General features: G+C 40.1%; 1 protein-coding gene across 1 annotated transcript in view; it reads right to left on the reverse strand.

The window, feature by feature from the left end:
* LOC126416367 (L-2-hydroxyglutarate dehydrogenase, mitochondrial) overlaps positions 1–21,015 on the reverse strand; it is a 98,839-nt gene that overhangs the window by 14,204 nt on the left and 63,620 nt on the right. The window contains exons 5-6 of the mRNA XM_050084047.1: positions 5,352–5,461; positions 4,759–4,938 (exon numbers count right to left, since the gene is read on the reverse strand). Of these exons, the coding sequence (XP_049940004.1) occupies positions 4,759–4,938; positions 5,352–5,461 (290 nt within the window). The remainder of the gene's footprint in view (positions 1–4,758; positions 4,939–5,351; positions 5,462–21,015) is intronic.

Raw genomic sequence — 21,015 nt, forward strand, 5'->3', positions numbered from 1 at the left:
TATGGGACCCTTACCAGGTTGGATTAATAGAAGAGATAGACATGATCCAGCGAAAAGCAGCGCGATTCGTCATGGGGACATTTAGTCAGCGTTACGGAGATGCTGAACAAGCTCCAGTGGCGGACACTTCAAGAAAGGCGTTACGCAATACGGAGAGGTTTATTATCGAAATTACGAGAGAGCACATTCCGGGAAGAGATGGGCAACATATTACTACCGCCCACATATATCTCGCGTAATGATCACAACGAAAAGATCTGAGAAATTAGAGCAAATACGGAGACTTACAAGCAGTCGTTCTTCCCACGCACAATTCGTGAATGGAACAGGGAAGGGGGGGATCAGATAGTGGTACAATAAGTACCCTCCGCCACACACCGTAAGGTGGCTCGCGGAGTATAGATGTAGATGTAGATGTATTTATAAGGCAGGTTTACGTCTTCCCCTTTCTCTTCTGTGTGTAGAAGAAGCCATTTCACAAATGGTACAATGGAGAGGCCCGGTGAGATCATTTAAGCAATTCTCAAAGTAAACAGTCATATTGTCATCTGGGTGTTTTTCTGTCTTACGGTCATCTTGCTTTGATTGAGCCTTCCTGACAGTATGCTTCATCTTAGTCTTCTCCTTCAGAGTTGGTAACATCTTTAGGCCAAGGCAAACTGTTCTTCTGCAGTTGCCTTCCAGTGTGATGTCTATGGCATGGGCTGAAGTGTTGCTTATGACTGATATTTGTGATGAGATGGCAACAGTTTCTTTCAAATTTCTTTCTCCAAGGTGCATTTGCAAGACCAGTTTTTTCTATCAGAAACCATTGTGACGTCTATGTGGAAACACTTTTTCAGGTTTATTTTTGAGAGGTGCAGGAAACAAAACTGTAGAGGCTGGTTGTTGAAGATATTTGTACACTTTCTTCATTCCAGCATACAGTACAGTACATTGTACACACTCTGCTCCAAGCTGTATGTGAACCTGAACAATTGACATATGACACAAGAGTTCAGAGGAGGTACAAATAGCTCCTTCAACAATGTCAGCCATAGCACTCTTACCATACATAGCTTGATTTTTATACCCCACAGTGGTTTGCCTGAGTTTATGGTATGTGAAACACCTCATGGGGTTGGGGAAGTATGGTCTGACTTTTAGTCTTATGAAGCCTGCTTTAATGTAATCTGGCAAAATCAGCCAACTGGACAGCAATGTAAAAAATTCTGATTTTGACAGTGTTCCACTCTGATCATGCATTACTTCTCACACTTCAATGACCCCTTTGTTATCTGTCCGCTCCTCCTTAAGCTCTGTAGTGTCCATATGCAAGCTGTCACTGCATGTTACTACTGCCTGACTGTAGCAAAAGGTGCAGTTCAGTGCAACCTCAATAGGACACTTACTCGAAAGTTTTGACTTGAGGAAGCAAGTGGCTTGCTGTGATATAGCTGCTTTGACCAGTAATGTTCCATTATACAACCACTTAGTACCTTCAAGTGTTCCAGCCAATCAGCCAAAAGTAGTTACAGAAAAAGCACTTCACCCAGACAGAGCCTCGTATATCTGGGTAAGCCTTTACAAAAGATGTGCAGCAGGATCCACAGAGGGTGCCCACTAACAACTGTTCCACACCACTGGCAAATAGCACTCCCGTAAGATTGGGGAATTTTTTTATAGAGGTTTGTAATGTCCTCTTGATCCCCCTTGCCTGTGATACACAACATTCCACCACCATGCCGCACAGTGGTCACTGAAAAATGCCCAGAGCTTACGACGACAGCAGAATGGCGGCACCTGCCACTTACTACTTCATTAGGAAATCCATACCCAGTAAACGATTGCTGAGCTCCCTGAGATGCTTGACATTTAGAACAACACAGGGGAGCATGTGTGGCTTTACCAGAATATTGAGGATAAGATGAGCATTGCCCCCCCCCCCCCTCCCCCCCATCCAAAATCCTGAAAGGTGGAAGTAAACAAATTTGAACACAACACAATATTAAGGAAAGATAAGAGGAAGTAAATGAAGATGGGATGGGAAATATGATACTGTAAGAAGAATTAGACATGGCCCTGAAAGAATTAAGTCAAAAGGAGGCCTCTGGAATAGATGACATTCCGCCAGAGTTGTTGAGATCCTTGAGAGGTCCATCCATGATAATAAAATTCCACTTGGTATACAAGATATACCAAATGAGCAAAATACTTCAAGAAGAATGTAACAGTTCCAAGAAAGGCAGGTGCTGACCGGTGTGAATATTACCAAAGTATCAGTTTAACGAGCCATGGTTAGAAAGCTTTTGACAATACTGATTTGACAAACTACAAGGAGTAAATTGTTATCTACAAACTGTAAAGCAACCAGGCTGAAGTCACAAGGCTCAGAGGACATGAAAGAGAGGCAGTAGTTGAGAGAAAATGGGACAGGGTTGTGACCTATCCCAAGGATTATTCAATCTGTATCTTAACCAAGCTGTGAAGAACATGAAGGAAAAATCTGGAAAGGGAATTAAAGCTCATGAAGAAGAAATAAAATCTTTGAAGTTTGCCAATGTTGGAGTAATTCTGTTGGAGACAGTAGTAAAGGACTTAGAAGAACTATTCAATGGAACGGACAGTTTCTTGAAATGATATTACAAGATCAACATCAACAAAAGTTGACTGAAGGGTAACTGGATGTAATCAACTTAAATCAGGTGATTCTGAGGGAATTAGATTAAGAAATGAGACACTAAAAGAGGTAGATGTGTTTTTATTATTTAGGATGAAAAATAAGTGATTATGGCCAATGCAGAGGGGATATAAAATGTAGACTGCCAATAGCAAGGAGTGTATTATTGAAAAAGAGAAATTTGTTAACATCAAATACAAATGTAAATGTTTGGAAGTCTTTTTTCAAATATTTGTGACAGTTTATGATTTTCACAACAACTGTCACTTTTTTATAAACAACCAGTTTCAGTCAGACAACTAAACATCCTCAGGTATAACACAACTTCAATTGCATGAAATGTGTCATATCATGAGAACTCGTATATACATAAGACCCAACTGGTATTAAAACCACAGCATGTTGTAAAGCATCAAACACAACTAACGTAATAAGTTGATGTGGGCGAAGCATATGGACAGGATATGAAAGAATGTGCCTCGATTGTAGCCTTTTACAGGAGTGAAACATGGGTGATAAAATAATACAGACAAAAAAAAGGGACGACACTTTTGAAATGTGGTGCTACAGAAGAATGCTGAAAGTTATACTTGGATAGATCAGATAACTGACGAGAAACTACTGAATCGAATTGGCAGAGAAAATAAATTTATTTCAGAGCTCAATTAAAAGAAGGGTCCAAACGATAGGAGATATTCTGAAAAAAATGGTTCAAATGGCTCTGAGCACTATGGGACTTAACTTCTGAGGTCATCAGTCCCCTAGAACTTAGAACTACTTAAACCTAACTAACCTGAGGACATCACACACATCCATGCCCAAGGCAGGATTCGAACCTGCTACCATAGCAGTCGCGCAGTTCCAGACTGAAGCGCCTAGAACCGCTCGGCCACACCGGCCGGCCATATCCTGAAATGTCACAGAATTGTCAGTTTGGTAACATGCAGAACAGACTAGCATAGAGAGCTGCATCATACCAGTTTTTGGGCTGAAGACATCATCATCATCATCATCATCATCATCATCATCATCATCAACAACAACAACAAGTGCCACAGTGACATGAAAACTACTTGGGCACTTTCAAAAAGTGTTAAATATTTACACACTTATGATTGTTAGAATCACAAGATCTGAGTTTAACATATTTTTCTGAATTGAATTTCCCATTTTATATAATCACCTATCTACTCTGATGAAACAAGAAACGTGTATGGAGAGACTACACACGTTACTTCAAACATATCTATATTGTGATGAGAAACCAGTAAAAAGTGAATGCTACTGCCTAATAGAATGCAAAGTTATGGTTAAATTTTTAAGGTCAAGACACTTACAGAAATAATCAGTGTAACTACTTTACAGATGAGCAATATTATTTGCTTGAATGACTTTCTGTGATTTACTTTTAGTTGTAGCCCTCCTGCCAATACCCACAGTTCAGAAGAGGAGATGGTATGACAACTGGATTTGCAGCAATTCTTAGATTCCATACATTCCAGTACAACCTATCCATTTGCATACTCACAGTGATATCCTTGACCAATCATAACAAAAGCAGATGGTAGTCCGAATCACCTGGTTGGTGAATAAATGGATAAGTATGATGGGGGTAACTAAACAATAGGCTTAAGATTCATTGCAGAACGAAATTTTTTCTCAGGGGGGGACTGCAGACTGGAATGAAATTTACACAAATTAGAACAGTTTGTCATAGAGAACTAAAATCTGGATTGTATTTCTATTTAAGTGGAAGTTTGGGTTTGAATACTGATGCCATATACAATTTTAAACTGTATAGAGTTTTGTTTTAGTTTCATTTAGACAACTAGCAAGAAATGGACATGAAGTGATATCAGATTACTAACACTGCACACCAGTGCTCAAAGCTCTGTTTTAAAATACATAGATCTCACTGTACAGTGACTGTATTGAGCTCTTTGTCTTCTCCTGCTTCTTCTTTTTTACTTTTATGATAATAGGCAATTCAGGACAATTCGTTTTATTTTAAAAGTTGAAAATTACTCAAGATTTTAACAAAATTCCAAAATTACTGAATTTTTGTTTTCTAAGAATATATTTTAATAGGACATACATACCTTTCAACATCAGAAAATGTAATTTCTGGTATGTACTTCTGCAGCTCTTTCACTTGGAGGAAAGGGAATGCTGACTTTAGCATCTCTTTGCTACCATACCCAAGATATTTAAATGCCAGTTTTCGAAATCCGGGATATGCTAAAACCTCTTTTAACTCCTTCCAGTCAAAATCTTTCCACCTTGAAAAATAAATATAAATCATTTAAATGTTCTCTCTCTCTCTCTCTCTCTCTCTCTCTCTCTCTCTCTCTCACACACACACACACACACACACACACACACACACACACACACACACACACACACACACACACCAATTACAGCAGCAATGAAATACATCATTGACACTAGTCTTAAAAGTGCCAAGAACAATGTTGCACAAATGAAATAGCACTGATGAAGGTCTAACATTACCTGTGGGATGCATAACTCACCTTGAATCAATGCAATTTCTCTCCCTGATATTAAATTTACCATATGCAACATCTCAGAATTAATCTAATGATTTTACACCACTGAGGACACAAGCAAGGATAATATTTAATTATATCAAACACAGAATACTATTGCTATGCTCTAACATATTGCATACCTGTAGCCTTCCCGTTTAAATGCAAGGATAGCATTTGGTCCAAGCCATACACTGCCATCCATTCGGGGTGTAAAGTGGACTCCTAAAAATGGATACCTCGGATCTGGAACCTTCAAAAAAAAAAAAAAGGGAAAATCAGTTAAACTGAATTACAAATAAACTATTGTGATCTACATCTACATCGATACTCCACAAGCCATTGCATGTGCATGGCAGAGAGTAACCCATACCACTACTAGTCATTTCTTTTCCCGTTCCACTTGCAAATAGAGTAATGGAAAAACGACTGCTTATATGGCTCCGTATGAGCCCTAATTTCTCATATCTTATCTTCATGGTCCTTACTCGCAATGTATGTTGGTTGTAGCAGAATTGTTCGGCAGTCAGTTCCAAATGCCGGTTCTCTAAATTATCTCAATAGTGTTTCTTGAAAAGAACATTGCCTTTCCTCTATGGATTCCTATCTGAGTTCCCAAAGCATCTCCGTATCACTTACGTGTTGTCTGAACCTACCAGCAACAAATCTCACAGCCAGCCTCTGAATTGCTTTAATGTCTTCCTTCAATCCATCCTGGTGTGGATCCCACACACTTGGGTAGTGCTCACGAATAGGTTGCACCAGTGTCCTACATGCAGTCTCCTTTACAGGTGAACCACTCTTTTCTAAAATTCTCCCAATAAACCAAAGTCAACCATTCACCTTCCCTACCACAGTTCTCATATGCTCATTCCAGTTTATATAGCTTTGCAACATTATGCCCAGATATTTAAACACTTGACTGCGTCAACCAGGTCACTAGTAATACTGTATCTGAAAGTTGCAGGTTTGTTCTACCTACTCCTGCACATTAACTTATATTTATCCACATTTAGAGGTAGCTGTCATCACACCAACTTGATATTTTGTCTAAATTGTCTTGTATCTTCCTACAGTCACTCAGCTTCGACACCTTACCATACAACATAGCACCATCAGCAAACAACTGCAGATTGCTGCCCATCCTGTTTGCCAAATCATTTATGTATATAGGGAGCAATAGCAGTCCTATCACACTTCCCTAGGGCACTCCTGATGATACACTTGACTCTGATGAACACTCGTTGTCGAGGACAACATAATGGGTTCTATTGCTTAAGAAGTCTTTGAGCCACTCGCATACCTGTGAACTTATTCCGTATGTTTGTACCTTTGTTAACAGCTTGCAATGATGCACCATGTTAAATGCCTTCCGGAAATCTAGAAATATGGCATCTGCCTGTTGCCCTTCACTCATAGTTCACAGTATTTCACTTGAGAAAATTGCAAGTTGAGTACTGCAGAAGTGATGCTTTCTAAATCTATGCTGATTCGTGGACATAAAGTTCTCAATCTCAAGGAAGTTGATTATATTCGAACTGAGGATATTTTCAAGGATTCTGCAGGAAACCAAAATCAGGGATATTCGTCTGTAATTTTGCTGGTCTATTCTTTTACCCTTCTTATACAATGGAATCACCTGTGCTTTTTTCTAGTCGATTGGGACTTTGTGCTGGGTGAGAGATTCACAATAAATGCAGGCTAGGTTTGGGGCCAATGCCATAGAGTATTCTTTGTAAAACGGAATTGGGATTCCATCCGGACCTGGTGATCTATTAGCTTCAAATCTTTCAGTTGTTTCTCTACGCCAGGGATGCATATTACTATGTCATCCATATGAGAATCTGTCTGATGATTGTATGAAAGTATGTTTGTATGATTTTCCTGCATGAATGATTTGTTGAAAGTGAAATTTGAAACTTCAGCTTTTGTTCTGTTATCTTCAATTGCCACTCCAGACTGGACAACAAGGGACTGAATGGAAGCCTTAGACCCACCCAGTGATTTTACATAGGACCAGAATTTTCTCAGATTCTCTGCCAGATCTTTTGCTAAGGTGTGACGCTGGTAGTAGTTGTATGCTCCACACGAAGATCTTTTCAAAGATGCACAAATCTCTACCAACCTTTGCTTGTCATCATTTGTGCATTCTCTTTTGAACCGAGGGTGCAACAGCCTCTGCTTCCTCAGCATCTTTCAAATTTCATTATTAAACCATGGTGAGTCTTATTCATCCATTACCTGCTTTCTAGGCACATAACTCTCTAGACCATGATTTAAAATCTGCTTAAACTTAGCCCATAATTCTTCTATATCCATCTTACTGGAACTAAGTGATTTCAATTCACTATCTAGCAGAAACACTCTCCTAGCCCACCTGACTAATTTATTAACTTTTGTAACCATAGCTGCTATGATCATATCATGATTGCTAATCCTTCTTTCTATATTGACATTGTTGATAAGGTCTGGAATATCTAAGATATTTCCATTGCACGTGGCCAGCCAAGCTAGCTGCTAAAGACAGTTTCCAGAAAAGTGTTCAAAAGTATTTTGTATGACTGTCTGTCTGTACCCCCTGCAATGAATCCACAGACATTTCAGTCTATACTCGGTAGGTTAAAGTTGCCTCCAACAAGTATTGCATGATCTGGATATTTACGCACTACTGACCATAGACCTCCTTTCAATGGTTCTAGAACTGTCCCAGTGGAGTTAGGTGGCCAGTAAAATCACCCAACAATTAACTTGGTTTCATTTACACCTGTTACATGCAACTAGATAACTTCACTGCCACACTCAACTTCGACCTCAATAGAAAGAACATTTTTGTCAACTGTAATGAACACCCCCTCCTGATGTCTTTGCAATATAGATTCCACGCCTCGCCAAGTATCTCAGGGCAGATGCGCAAAACTATAGACCTATATCTCTGACGTCGATCTGTTGTAGAATTTTAGAACATGTTTTTTGCTCGAGTATCATGTCGTTTTTGGAAACCCAGAATCTACTATGTAGGAATCAACATGGATTCCGGAAACAGCGATCGTGTGAGACCCAACTCGCTTTATTTGTTCATGAGACCCAGAAAATATTAGATACAGGCTCCCAGGTAGATGCTATTTTTCTTGACTTCCTGAAGGCGTTCGATACAGTTCCGCACTGTCGCCTGATAAAGTAAGAGCCTACGGAATATCAGACCAGCTGTGTGGCTGGATTGAAGAGTTTTTAGCAAACAGAACACAGCATGTTGTTATCAATGGAGAGACGTCTACAGACGTTAAAGTAACCTCTGGCGTGCCACAGGGGAGTGTTATGGGACCATTGCTTTTCACAATATATATAAATGACCTAGTAGATAGTGTCGGAAGTTCCATGCGGCTTTTCGCGGATGATGCTGTAGTATACAGAGAAGTTGCAGCATTAGAAAATTGTAGCGAAATGCAGGAAGATCTGCAGCGGATAGGCACTTGGTGCAGGGAGTGGCAACTGACCCTTAACATAGACAAATGTAATGTATTGCGAATACATAGAAAGAAGGATCCTTTATTGTATGATTATATGATAGCGGAACAAACACTGGTAGCAGTTACTTCTGTAAAATATCTGGGAGTATGCGTGCGGAACGATTTGAAGTGGAATGATCATATAAAATTAATTGTTGGTGAGGCGGGTACCAGGTTGAGATTCATTGGGAGAGTGCTTAGAAAATGTAGTCCATCAACAAAGGAGGTGGCTTACAAAACACTCATTTGACCTATACTTGAGTATTGCTCATCAGTGTGGGATCCGTACCAGATCGGTCTGACAGAGGAGATAGAGAAGATCCAAAGAAGAGCGGCGCGTTTCGTCACCGGGTTATTTGGTAACCGTGATAGCGTTACGGAGATGTTTAATAAACTCAAGTGGCAGACTCTGCAAGAGAGGCGCTCTGCATCGCGGTGTAGCTTGCTCGCCAGGTTTCGAGAGGGTGCCTTTCTGGATGAGGTATCGAATATATTGCTTCCCCCTACTTATACCTCCCGAGGAGATCACGAATGTAAAATTAGAGAGATTAGAGTGCGCACGGAGGCTTTCAGACAGTCATTCTTCCCACGAACCATACGCGACTGGAACAGGAAGGGGAGGTAATGACAGTGGCACGTAGAGTGCCCTCCGCCACACACCGTTGGGTGGCTCGCAGAGTGTAAATGTAGATGTAGATGTAGAGCTTTCCGCTTCGGATTTCAGCCGGCTCTTGGTCCCAAGAGTAATTTGAGTGCGAGAACTTTCCTGGAGGGCAGTAAATTTGGGAACTTTATTACAGATACTTCGACAGTTTACTGACACAGTTTTGACAGTTGAAGTGTCTTTACTCTGAATGCAGTCTGGTCTGACTTCCCCTGCTGCGTATCAACTGGTGAGTGTTCATCACAGCAGCCTGAAAAACCCTCACATGCACTCCACAAGTACTCTGTGACCTGAGTAGTTGCTTCCTTTGTGTAGTGCATTCCTGACCTATCAAGGTGAATCCTATAAATCCCCACACCATAACAGAGGTCTAGAAATTCACTGCCAAGACCAGTACAGAGTCAACGAAGCCTTTGGTCGAGACCCTCCACTCGGCTCCAATCAAAGGATCTACATCTACATCTACATTGATACTCCGCAAGCCACCCAACGGTGTGTGGCGGAGGGCACTTTACGTGCCACTGTCATTACCTCCCTTTCCTGTTCCAGTCGCGTATGGTTCGCGGGAAGAACGACTGCCTGAAAGCCTCCGTGCGCGCTCTAATCTCTCTAATTTTACATTCGTGATCTCCTCGGGAAGTATAAGTAGGGGGAAGCAATATATTCGATACCTCATCCAGAAAGGCACCCTCTCGAAACCTGGCGAGCAAGCTACACCGCGATGCAGAGCGCCTCTCTTGCAGAGTCTGCCACTTGAGTTTATTAAACATCTCCGTAACGCTATCACGGTTACCAAATAACCCAGTGACGAAACGCGCCGCTCTTCTTTGGATCTTCTCTATCTCCTCCGTCAACCCGACCTGGTACGGATCCCACACTGATGAGCAATACTCAAGTATAGGTCGAACGAGTGTTTTGTAAGCCACCTCCTTTGTTGATGGACTACATTTTCTAAGCACTCTCCCAATGAATCTCAACCTGGTACCCGCCTTACCAACAATTAATTTTATATGATCATTCCACTTCAAATCGTTCCGTACGCATACTCCCAGATATTTTACAGAAGTAACTGCTACCAGTGTTTGTTCCGCTATCATATAATCATACAATAAAGGATCCTTCTTTCTATGTATTCGCAATACATTACATTTGTCTATGTTAAGGGTCAGTTGCCACTCCCTGCACCAAGTGCCTATCCGCAGCAGATCTTCCTGTACTTCGCTACAATTTTCTAATGCTGCAACTTCTCTGTATACTACAGCATCATCCGCGAAAAGCCGCATGGAACTTCCGACACTATCTACTAAGTCATTTATATATATTGTGAAAAGCAATGGTCCCATAACACTCCCCTGTGGCACGCCAGAGGTTACTTTAACGTCTGTAGACGTCTCTCCATTGATAACAACATGCTGTGTTCTGTTTGCTAAAAACTCTTCAATCCAGCCACACAGCTGGTCTGATATTCCGTAGGCTCTTACTTTGTTTATCAGGCGACAGTGCGGAACTGTATCGAACGCCTTCCGGAAGTCAAGAAAAATAGCATCTACCTGGGAGCCTGTAGCTAATATTTTCTGGGTCTCATGAACAAATAAGGCGAGTTGGGTCTCACACGATCGCTGTTTCCGGAATCCATGTTGATTCCTACATAGTAGATTCTGGGTTTCCAGAAATGAAATGATACGCGAGCAAAAAAACATGTTCTAAAATTCTACAACAGATCGACGTCAGAGATATAGGTCTATAGTTTTGCGCATCTGCTCGACGACCCTTCTTGAAGACTGGGACTATCTGTGCTCTTTTCCAATCATTTGGAGCCCTCCGTTCCTCTAGAGACTTGCGGTACACGGCTGTTAGAAGGGGGGCAAGTTCTTTCGCGTACTCTGTGTAGAATCGAATTGGTATCCCGTCAGGTCCAGTGGACTTTCCTCTATTGAGTGATTCCAGTTGCTTTTCTATTCCTTGGACACTTATTTCGATGTCAGCCATTTTTTCGTTTGTGCGAGGATTTAGAGAAGGAACTGCAGTGCGGTCTTCCTCTGTGAAACAGCTTTGGAAAAAGGTGTTTAGTATTTCAGCTTTATGCGTGTCATCCTCTGTTTCAATGCCATCATCATCCCATAGTGTCTGGATATGCTGTTTCGAGCCACTTACTGATTTAACATAAGACCAGAACTTCCTAGGATTTTCTGTCAAGTCGGTACATAGAATTTTACTTTCGAATTCAATGAACGCTTCACGCATAGCCCTCCTTACGCTAACTTTGACATCGTTTAGCTTCTGTTTGTCTGAGAGGTTTTGGCTGCGTTTAAACTTGGAGTGGAGCTCTCTTTGCTTTCGCAGTAGTTTCCTAACTTTGTTGTTGTACCACGGTGGGTTTTTCCCGTCCCTCACAGTTTTACTCGGCACGTACCTGTCTAAAACGCATTTTACGATTGCCTTGAACTTTTTCCATAAACACTCAACATTGTCAGCGTCGGAACAGAAATTTTCGTTTTGATCTGTTAGGTAGTCTGAAATCTGCCTTCTATTACTCTTGCTAAACAGATAAACCTTCCTCCCTTTTTTTATATTCCTATTAACTTCCATATTCAGGGATGCTGCAACGGCCTTATGATCACTGATTCCCTGTTCTGTACATACAGAGTCGAAAAGTTCGGGTCTGTTTGTTATCAGTAGGTCCAATATGTTATCTCCACGAGTCAGTTCTCTGTTTAATTGCTCGAGGTAATTTTCGGATAGTGCTCTCAGTATAATGTCACTCGATGCTCTGTCCCTACCACCTGTCCTAAACATCTGAGTGTCCCAGTCTATATCTGGTAAATTGAAATCTCCACCTAAGACTATAACATGCTGAGAAAATTTATGTGAAATGTATTCCAAATTTTCTCTCAGTTGTTCTGCCACTAATGCTGCTGAGTCGGGAGGTCGGTAAAAGGAGCCAATTATTACCCTAGTTCGGTTGTTTAGTGCAACCTCCACCCATAATAATTCACAGGAACTATCCACTTCTACTTCACTACAGGATAAACTACTACTAACAGCGATGAACACTCCACCACTGGTTGCGTGCAATCTATCCTTTCTAAACACCGTCTGTACCTTTGTAAAAATTTCTGCAGAATTTATCTCTGGCTTAAGCCAGGATCCCAACCAATTCTGAGAACGTTGTTGCAAATTGCAAGCTCTGCTTGCACCCCGCACACAAAGCCACCTCTGCCAGCAGCCTGTGTGAACTGAGGATGGCCTCAGAACCCATGTGACAGGTATCATTGGTGCAGACATGAGTCACAAGTTGCAGACGACTGCACCCTGCACACTCAATAACCGCAGGCAAGGCCACCTCCACATCTTGGATAAGGCCCCCCGTCAAACATACTGCGTGCACATTGGCTTTCTTTCCAGCAGCCCTAAATGCTATCTGCCTAAGGCGCTCCATAACACGCCTAACGTTGGAGCTCTCGATAACCAGTAACACCCCCCGCCCCCTCCCTGCCCCAATGTGCCTGCTCAGACCCTGCTGAAGGAGCAGCCACCTGTCCACTCACAGGGTGAATCGGCAAGGCCAGGTGCCTAGTATCCACATTGATCCTCTGCCTCAATCAACGCGAACGCCTTACCATTGGCACTCACCCTGCTGTGAGAGAGAATCCACTGTATCGGGTACGCTAGGAGGTGCCTCAGAAGCAGAGCCCTTGGGCAAAACAAGTGACACCGGAATGTTCCATATGATGAGCTAGATTCTCCACCACCGCTACAGCCCAAGGCAGCAACCTGAAAGTGACTGACCATAGACAAAAGCACATTCAGCTGTTCGCAAACTGCGGCCAGTTCCTCCTGTATCCGCACTCAGCATGCACACATCTTAACCATCCTAACAAGACTAACTGAAGGAGTATACTACAAAAGCAGACAGCCTCCTAGATATGCAACTTGCTACCCTTCTGATGTGTCACCAAAGCACACTGATGTGTTAATGAGCTATGTAGCTGGCTGTCCAGTGCACAACTATTGCACTACAGACTGAATCAATTCACCCTTACAAAAACATGAGATTGAATCTCTTGACAGAAAAAGAAACAAAAATTTTAATAAATATACTACAAGAAAAATACAGAAAAAGATAAACACTTAACTTGCCACTCTGTAGATGTATATGACCTGTACATCACTATTTTGGAAATTATAATACCGGAAATAATATATTCATACAGTATTACTAAATATAAATATTATTCATGAAGAAAGAAAACTCAAGTTTCTTTAAAGAGAAAAGAGCAATGGACAAAGACAGAGTTTGAAGTTGTCTAAATTTGAAGACCTTATTTCAATAGTGGTACACTAATTTTGTTCATTTCAAGACACAGAGGATAAAACGTAACTGACTGATGATATTGCAGCAAGGTATGAACTGCAATATTTCAGGTATCTCAGTCAAAGGACTGCCATCAGTCAATTATGTTTAGGCCTCAGTATCTCAACAAAGAATACAGCTGAAGGTATACCACGACAGAAGTAAGGTCTTGATTTCTTATTATGGAATACATTTTACAAACATGAGACAAAATTATAAAGTAAAAACAGGAAAATTCCACAATATATACATAACGTCATACTATGGAAGTCATTAGATGCTTACAAAACAACTCTAGATCTGTGGCATTTGGAACTAGTGATCATTTCTTCAGGCACAGAGTAAATCTTGATACAAAAAGCAACTCTAGATTTCATGTCTTGTTTCTCTCTCATTCTGGTAGGGTTTGGTAGTTGGTCTTATTAACAGCAGGATTTGTACACTGATAGTTTACATCCCCTTGAAGTGAAACACTAACGCCCATCTATTATAGTCTTGATATAAATGTTGTCATATTCTTAGAGACTGTTTCACTACATGAGCACACATCCATATTCAAAATGGTCCCATGATAGACTAATCACAAGGTTGTCATATTTCTGGTGCCTTGGAATTACTGACTCTTCTCTAAGGCAAAAGCAAAATGTACCTCCTGTCGTGCAACATTGTCCTCAGCTGAAACGTGTCAACCTAGCTGTTCATTAGAGCCATGACTGTCCTTTAGTCAGGCACTGAGTTTAAATTTATCTAGATTCACCTCACATTATTGGATTCAGCTTCTTACAGATCCTGATAAGTTAGGCCCTACTCTCATCCTCACCAGCATCATTATATTATAAGATTATTTAAGACTCTTAAAGTTTCAAAAATATTAAAACCCCTCACTGATAGGGGAAAAAGGACAAGCAGAATATAAAATGTAAACCAAACATAATTTTTCATCTGTGACTTAGTACTTCTTTCACATCTTTCAATGATTTGTTGACATGAAAATGCCGAGTTGCACTGTAGTGGATTATTTCTGCTACCTTTTGTGGATATGTGAAAGCTGTGATTTCTTCTAATCACTGCGGACGGCCTTTTATTCACGGAATCTATAGTATATTTTGGTTATAAAAGGGCATAACACTGCAGTAATTATTGTATAAAATTTGAATGGGATTCTGTCAGGTTCAGGGACCTTATTCAGTTTTAGTTATTTCAGCTGTTTTGCAACAACACTGACTTTAATACCTATATCACTTGTCTCTGCAGTTGTGTGACACACAAACTAGAGAAGTACTCACACACACTTGTAAAAATGATCTTCAGCTTTTTCTGTCATGGCTCTGCTATCCTCAGTTACAATTCCTGTATCATCCATATTGTGAGGTAATGGGCAAATTGTGACGTCCTGAAAATATTCTAAGTTCGGAATTGACATGGTCACACGGGACACTCGGCAGGTGGGCCGCTCGGCAGGCTGACCACGTGGTGCCGGACGTTGGCCGAAGCAAGAGGAGTCCAGCCCGATCGCACTGGAGGTCGAAGTGGCCGATTACTATTGATTGCGTCAGGCCAGAAGTACTCCACAGTGACACAAAAAAATGGTAGCAGCATGCTTATAAATATATTTATTCATCTATGTCTTTGTTTATATCTGATACATACTATTCATGAAGAAATTGGTTAAATATTTACTGTCTTTTAGAAAGCTCAGAGACATTAGGCTACTGGCCTACCTTTTGTTGCTATTCCTTTGATATATGTTGCTTTAATTTGTTTATGTATTTAATAATGTGAGTTAGAGCGTGTTTATGGTCCATCCGTAGGAATATTTACTTAATTTCAAGCTATTTAAACGTAAATCCAGTATTTCACATGTGTTTCAATATGTTTGTGAGTGTATGTTGGCTTGTAGACCTGGAGGGAGTGCTCTAGCCAATCACAGTGCTCGTTACTAAGAGAGATGTATGGAGGTTGGGGAGAAGCATCATTTCCGGGGAGGACACGGGTAGTTCTGAACAGGGCGGCGCGAGGGAGAGAGACACAGGCCATGGGGAGTGCTGGACGTGAAGGCGCGCGGACGCACAGTTGCTGGAAAGACTTGAGGAGTGGAGCAATTTGCGCATGATCGTGATAGGTAGAAATACTTCACAGTTCCGACTTGTGTACTTGTGAAATTTCCGTGGCTTCTGCAGTGAAGACGTGGTAAGCGTTTGGAAGTGAATATCTCACGAGCTATGTTGTTGTTCATAACTAATTATGTGAAGTAGGAATCTACTGTTTCCCTGTTATTCAACTTATATTTTATTTAACTGCTGGACCATCAACACCAATAAGTGTTTTGCAGAAATATACTGCATTCTCAAAAGTACTTCTACTATCATACTCATTATTTAAAGTCATTAAGATAGTACCTGCCGATTTTATTTAATTACAATCTTTCATTTATAAATTTCTATATTACATCCAAAACTTTGTTGTGAATGCTTCAACAGTTAACCAAGAGGATTTTAATACTCTCAAATGTGAAGGAGAATTTCTTTGGACCCCGCACTGATACTTCCAGCTATCCTACAGCTATCAATATCTGGGATGGAAGCAGAGTCACTTAACATAAAAAATCTTATGTGCACCTCACACACAGTCATCTATCTGGGTAGCAGACTGCGATGTGTAGTGCACATCTGACCCATTTAGGGGGTACCCTACAGTTCTCAAATCCATGGCTTAAGTCTAGGAAGTCACAGTCCAGCTTGTCACCGAACCTCCATAGTTTCTGGTTCAAGCCTTCCCCTCAACAGATTGTAAGCTTTGTTGAAACTCCATGAGCAAGACTGGTATTTTCAACCTTCTCTGCCAGTCACTGGAAAATCAAAGAATGACCTTAGAGCCTAGATGACAGGCATCATTGGTCTCAATGTGTACAACAATGTGCAGTTCATTATATCCTGTTCCTCAATGGCTGCAAGAATTGTATCTTCAGCGTGCTAAATGAGCCTCCCAGTCTTACACATTGGTTGCGCATGGTGTTCTTTTCCATCCTTTGCTGCCACTTCACTTAGGGATAACTATTCACCATTCATTTGAACTATTAATGATTAACAGACCTCTTCCCTTTTGTGTCTGCCCCCTTGACACACAATCAGCACATCTGCCAACAGGTGAAGTGGTTTTTATTGACTCAGTATCAGTTTCAGTGGAAGACAGCACCTTAATCTTGTGTTGGTTGTAGCACCCTGAGCTCTCCCTGGTCCCTTTCTTCCCTGTACAGGAAGCCCCCTATCACTGACACACCACTCACAGTCAAGTGGATGAGTAATGACAGATCCCGTATCTCCTGCAGAAGACATACGGTCCACATGAGAGGATAGTGTCTGAGGTACATTTGGTATCTCCGGTACATGACTCTCACTAGCCCTCTCAACAAACCCTTTCACAGCAGCTTCCAGTTGCTTGAAAGCAGTGAGAGCAACTTCCAGCTGCTTATGAACAGCAACTGATTCGTCCCATGGCGGAGAACAGCAAACACAGTGAGACTGCATTGTGTTTGGTGCAATACATTACAGAACAGTAAATTAAAGTCCTTGTCATGTAGGAAGGCAGCCCATCATTAGCCACTGGCAGCCAATAGTATTCACTCTCTTTCCTTAGCGACTAACAGTGAGTTACAGCTAGACAGCGAAAATCCCACTCCTGCCTCAACTCTGTTGCCATACTTCACAACAACAGAATTATTCATTCAACTGTCAGTGTTCCTCATGTAGCAATATAGCTGTGAATGTGTACCTGCAAATGATTTAGTACGATTAAAAAAGTCAGGTGATGGCAATGCACATGAAGTGCTTCATAAGCAGGCAAGAGGGATTATTTACCGCATTTATAGCTTTCTCATACATGAATTTGAAAGTAAGTCTACCAATGTCTGAAGACACAAGAACAGACTGCAGAAGCATGTGGTGTCAGCAAGAGCTGTACAAACCATAGAAGAAATTGGTTTCATGTCGCCTGGAAACAATCGAAATTGCAAGAAATCTGCAACACAAATGGACAGTTTTAAGAATGATGTTTTATAGTGCTCCATGTGAATGGTGAATGCCTGACATCACAAAAACTTGTTACAGTTATGCACGAGAAAACTGGCTTCATAGGTAAGTGCTCTGTAAATGTAAAAAATTTAGAAGACATTGGTTCCAAATATGTTAGGAAGAGAGTTTTCATTTCAAAGAAGTGACACAGGTGCACCACAAGCTAAATCCCATATAAAGATACACAAGAAGGAGATAGTTTAGCAGTGTACTACCTTGATGAAACATGGGTCAATCGGGATCATTCTAGGAAGATCTGTGGGAAAATGAGTGATGATACTGATGGTTTTAAAGTTCTCATAGGAATAGTTTCTCAGATAATTATTCTGTATGCTGGCTCTTCTGGTTTTGTTCCTGAATGTAATCTTGTATTTAGGTGTAAGAAAAACAGGAATGACTACCATTCGGAAATCAACGTTGTCAGTTTCATGACGTGGTTCAAAATTCTTGTCATACCTTGCTTTGAAGTGGGTCTTGACAGTTATAATTCAACTGCTACAGAGAAACACCAAGTACAAACACCAGAATGTGGATTTTTTCCTTGGCTTAAAAATAGAAGTACTTCACATAGTGTAAACCAGACTTGTGCTGGTCTTCTGCAGCTCATTAATTTATAAAATTCATGCGACAGAATGTACAAACTTGATGTCGTTGCATGGGAATGGGTCACACAGTTTTGCATTTATCCATGTGTCACTGTCAGTATAGCCCCATGGAATTGATTTGAGCAAAGGGCAAAGGCTATGTGGGAGAAAAAAATAAAACATTCAATATAGCAGAAACTGGAACGCCTGTGCGTGAGGCGATGGACAACACACCCCTTCAGTGTGGGCACAGTCTATGCAACAAGCTGAAAAGTTTCAGAAAGAATAATTTGACAAAGAAGTGATGATGGATATAAGCCTTGAACCTGTCGTCATAAGTTTACAATCAGACAGTTCGGAAACAGACTCAAATACCAGTGATGATGGTATTGCAATGTAGACTTTGGAACAAAGTAAAGTAATAATATTTTTTAGTTTTAAAATCTGGTGGTTTAAAAAATATGTTTGTCAACATGTCACTTACATACATAGTAAACAGAGCATACTAGCTTTATTTATTATGACTTTGCATCCTATGAACTATGCAGACTATAATTCAACATACTGCCCAAGGAGAAGTTGAGCATCTCCCAGCATGTTGTATGCTCTGATAACATGCGAGAATGCGGCTGGATAAAAAAGTCTAGTATTTCCACATGTAAACCACTGACATTTTCAAGGCACGAGCTGGAAAATGCCTTAAAATGACAGTAACTGTCAGTTGTCAAGATATCGGTGGTTTTTTATGTTATTGGTTAGCATTCCATGGATATATTTGTAGCTGATGGTTAATTGTTTGCTTGTTCAATGTATTACAAATGCGATCTTTCACTGTAATGTCAAATGAGTTAGTTTACACCCAGAATGCCTGTTGACAGCGGTAAATATGACAATATTATATAATATATAAATTTTTACAATAGCCTCTTCTACCAGTAAACTTATACACATTTTTAAAAATTCTACTGGATGCAAGCAGTTATCAAGCAAATATAATGATTTTTGTTTGTCCTTGAAGTTAATTTTGTTGTGTATTAAGTATTTACCTACAATATAGTTCAAATCACAGTAAATGATAATTATTGCACACAATTTCAATGATCTTGTTGTTCGACAATTGTCATTTTGAGGAAAATCGTACTTCATGTTTTCACAAAGCTGTGTCAGCTGTTCTCGCCTCCCAACATTATGCAGACTAAATCTACGGAGCAGTGGACGCTACTACATCTTCAAGACACAAAGTAATATTTCTCTCATGATGATTAACTGAAATCGGCTTTAAGATTTATTATTCCCCTCATAGATTTGAATGTATAATACAAAGGACCATAGCAGAATGAACCAGATTCTTGTCTGCAGAAACACTGTTTGGTAACACGGACTTAGTTTGCCAGGTCTCTGCTGCCGCATGTGTGCAATTCTCATCCCTCCAAGCTTCCTTACAACTCTGCCTCTATGCACGAAAGTGCCATCATATGTGACGCGGGCCATATAACTTTAAACTACGCTTGCTGATTCTTCATTTATGGGTCTGGTCGCCTTTTAGAACTGAAACACTTAACAGCCACAACATCTATTATGAGAACAGAAAACTACAAAATTTACTGTTTCTCTGAAACATTTTTCAGGTCATGTTCACGAACAAATTAGAAAACAGTATTAATTTACAATAAATATAGACAATACACACTCTTGTTAAAAGAGGACACTAATGTTATTTACAGTGACAATAAATCACAAATGCCAGTTTACTACAAAAGAGGTTATGCACAACTCAAATTACAAAAATTCTAGAAAATACACTTTTTCTCACTTAAATATATGATGAAATTAGAGAATAATTGGTTTTGAATGAGGATTATGTGGCCAAAAGTTTCTAAAAAGCACAAATTAAGTTTACAATTGAAGATATAGTGACAGCATTCTGCACCACTCGCAGAAATTCGAAATAACACAATATATCATGATACACACGTGTATTAACACACCATGCACTTCATGAAAGAACTGTCCAACTGTAGTGGCCTTATTTGTTCATTTGTAAAATTATACTACGATTTTATAGGCAATTTGTATCTAGTGGAAAAGGCTCTATACTCAAGCCACCACAAAAAATTCAATATCTTACCAAATGAAGAGATTATGAGAATTTTTCTATAACTGGAGGCTTATAACTAATTTTTCTTCTCATACACTGAGTAGACTGTACTCAATTTTTATGGTACTTTTTCCCCATAATGCATCAATTAATACAATATTTAAGTGGTTTTAAGATTTCTTTTAAACACACATGCTATCCCAACCAGATAAATAATTGTTTTGTAACACACGTACTGCCTTTAATACTTCCTGTTCACATGGTTCCACAAATTTAAAATTAGCATGTAGTGCAAGGTGATCTGGTATCTTCACATGTCCATCTTTAATACTAGTAAACTGGCCAACAGTAAACTAGTAACAACAAAGGGAGAGCGGCTGTATATGCAAAAAATAAAAACTGGACCAGTGTGAGTAGGACTGGTGCTCTGAGGATCCTGTACAAACTTAATTAAGTATATTATTATAATGAAAATAATAATAATAATAATAATAATAATAATAATAATAGTAATAATAATGAAAAATGAAA

This window comes from Schistocerca serialis, chromosome 8 (assembly GCF_023864345.2).
Source record: "Schistocerca serialis cubense isolate TAMUIC-IGC-003099 chromosome 8, iqSchSeri2.2, whole genome shotgun sequence".
Lineage (NCBI taxonomy): Eukaryota > Metazoa > Arthropoda > Insecta > Orthoptera > Acrididae > Schistocerca > Schistocerca serialis.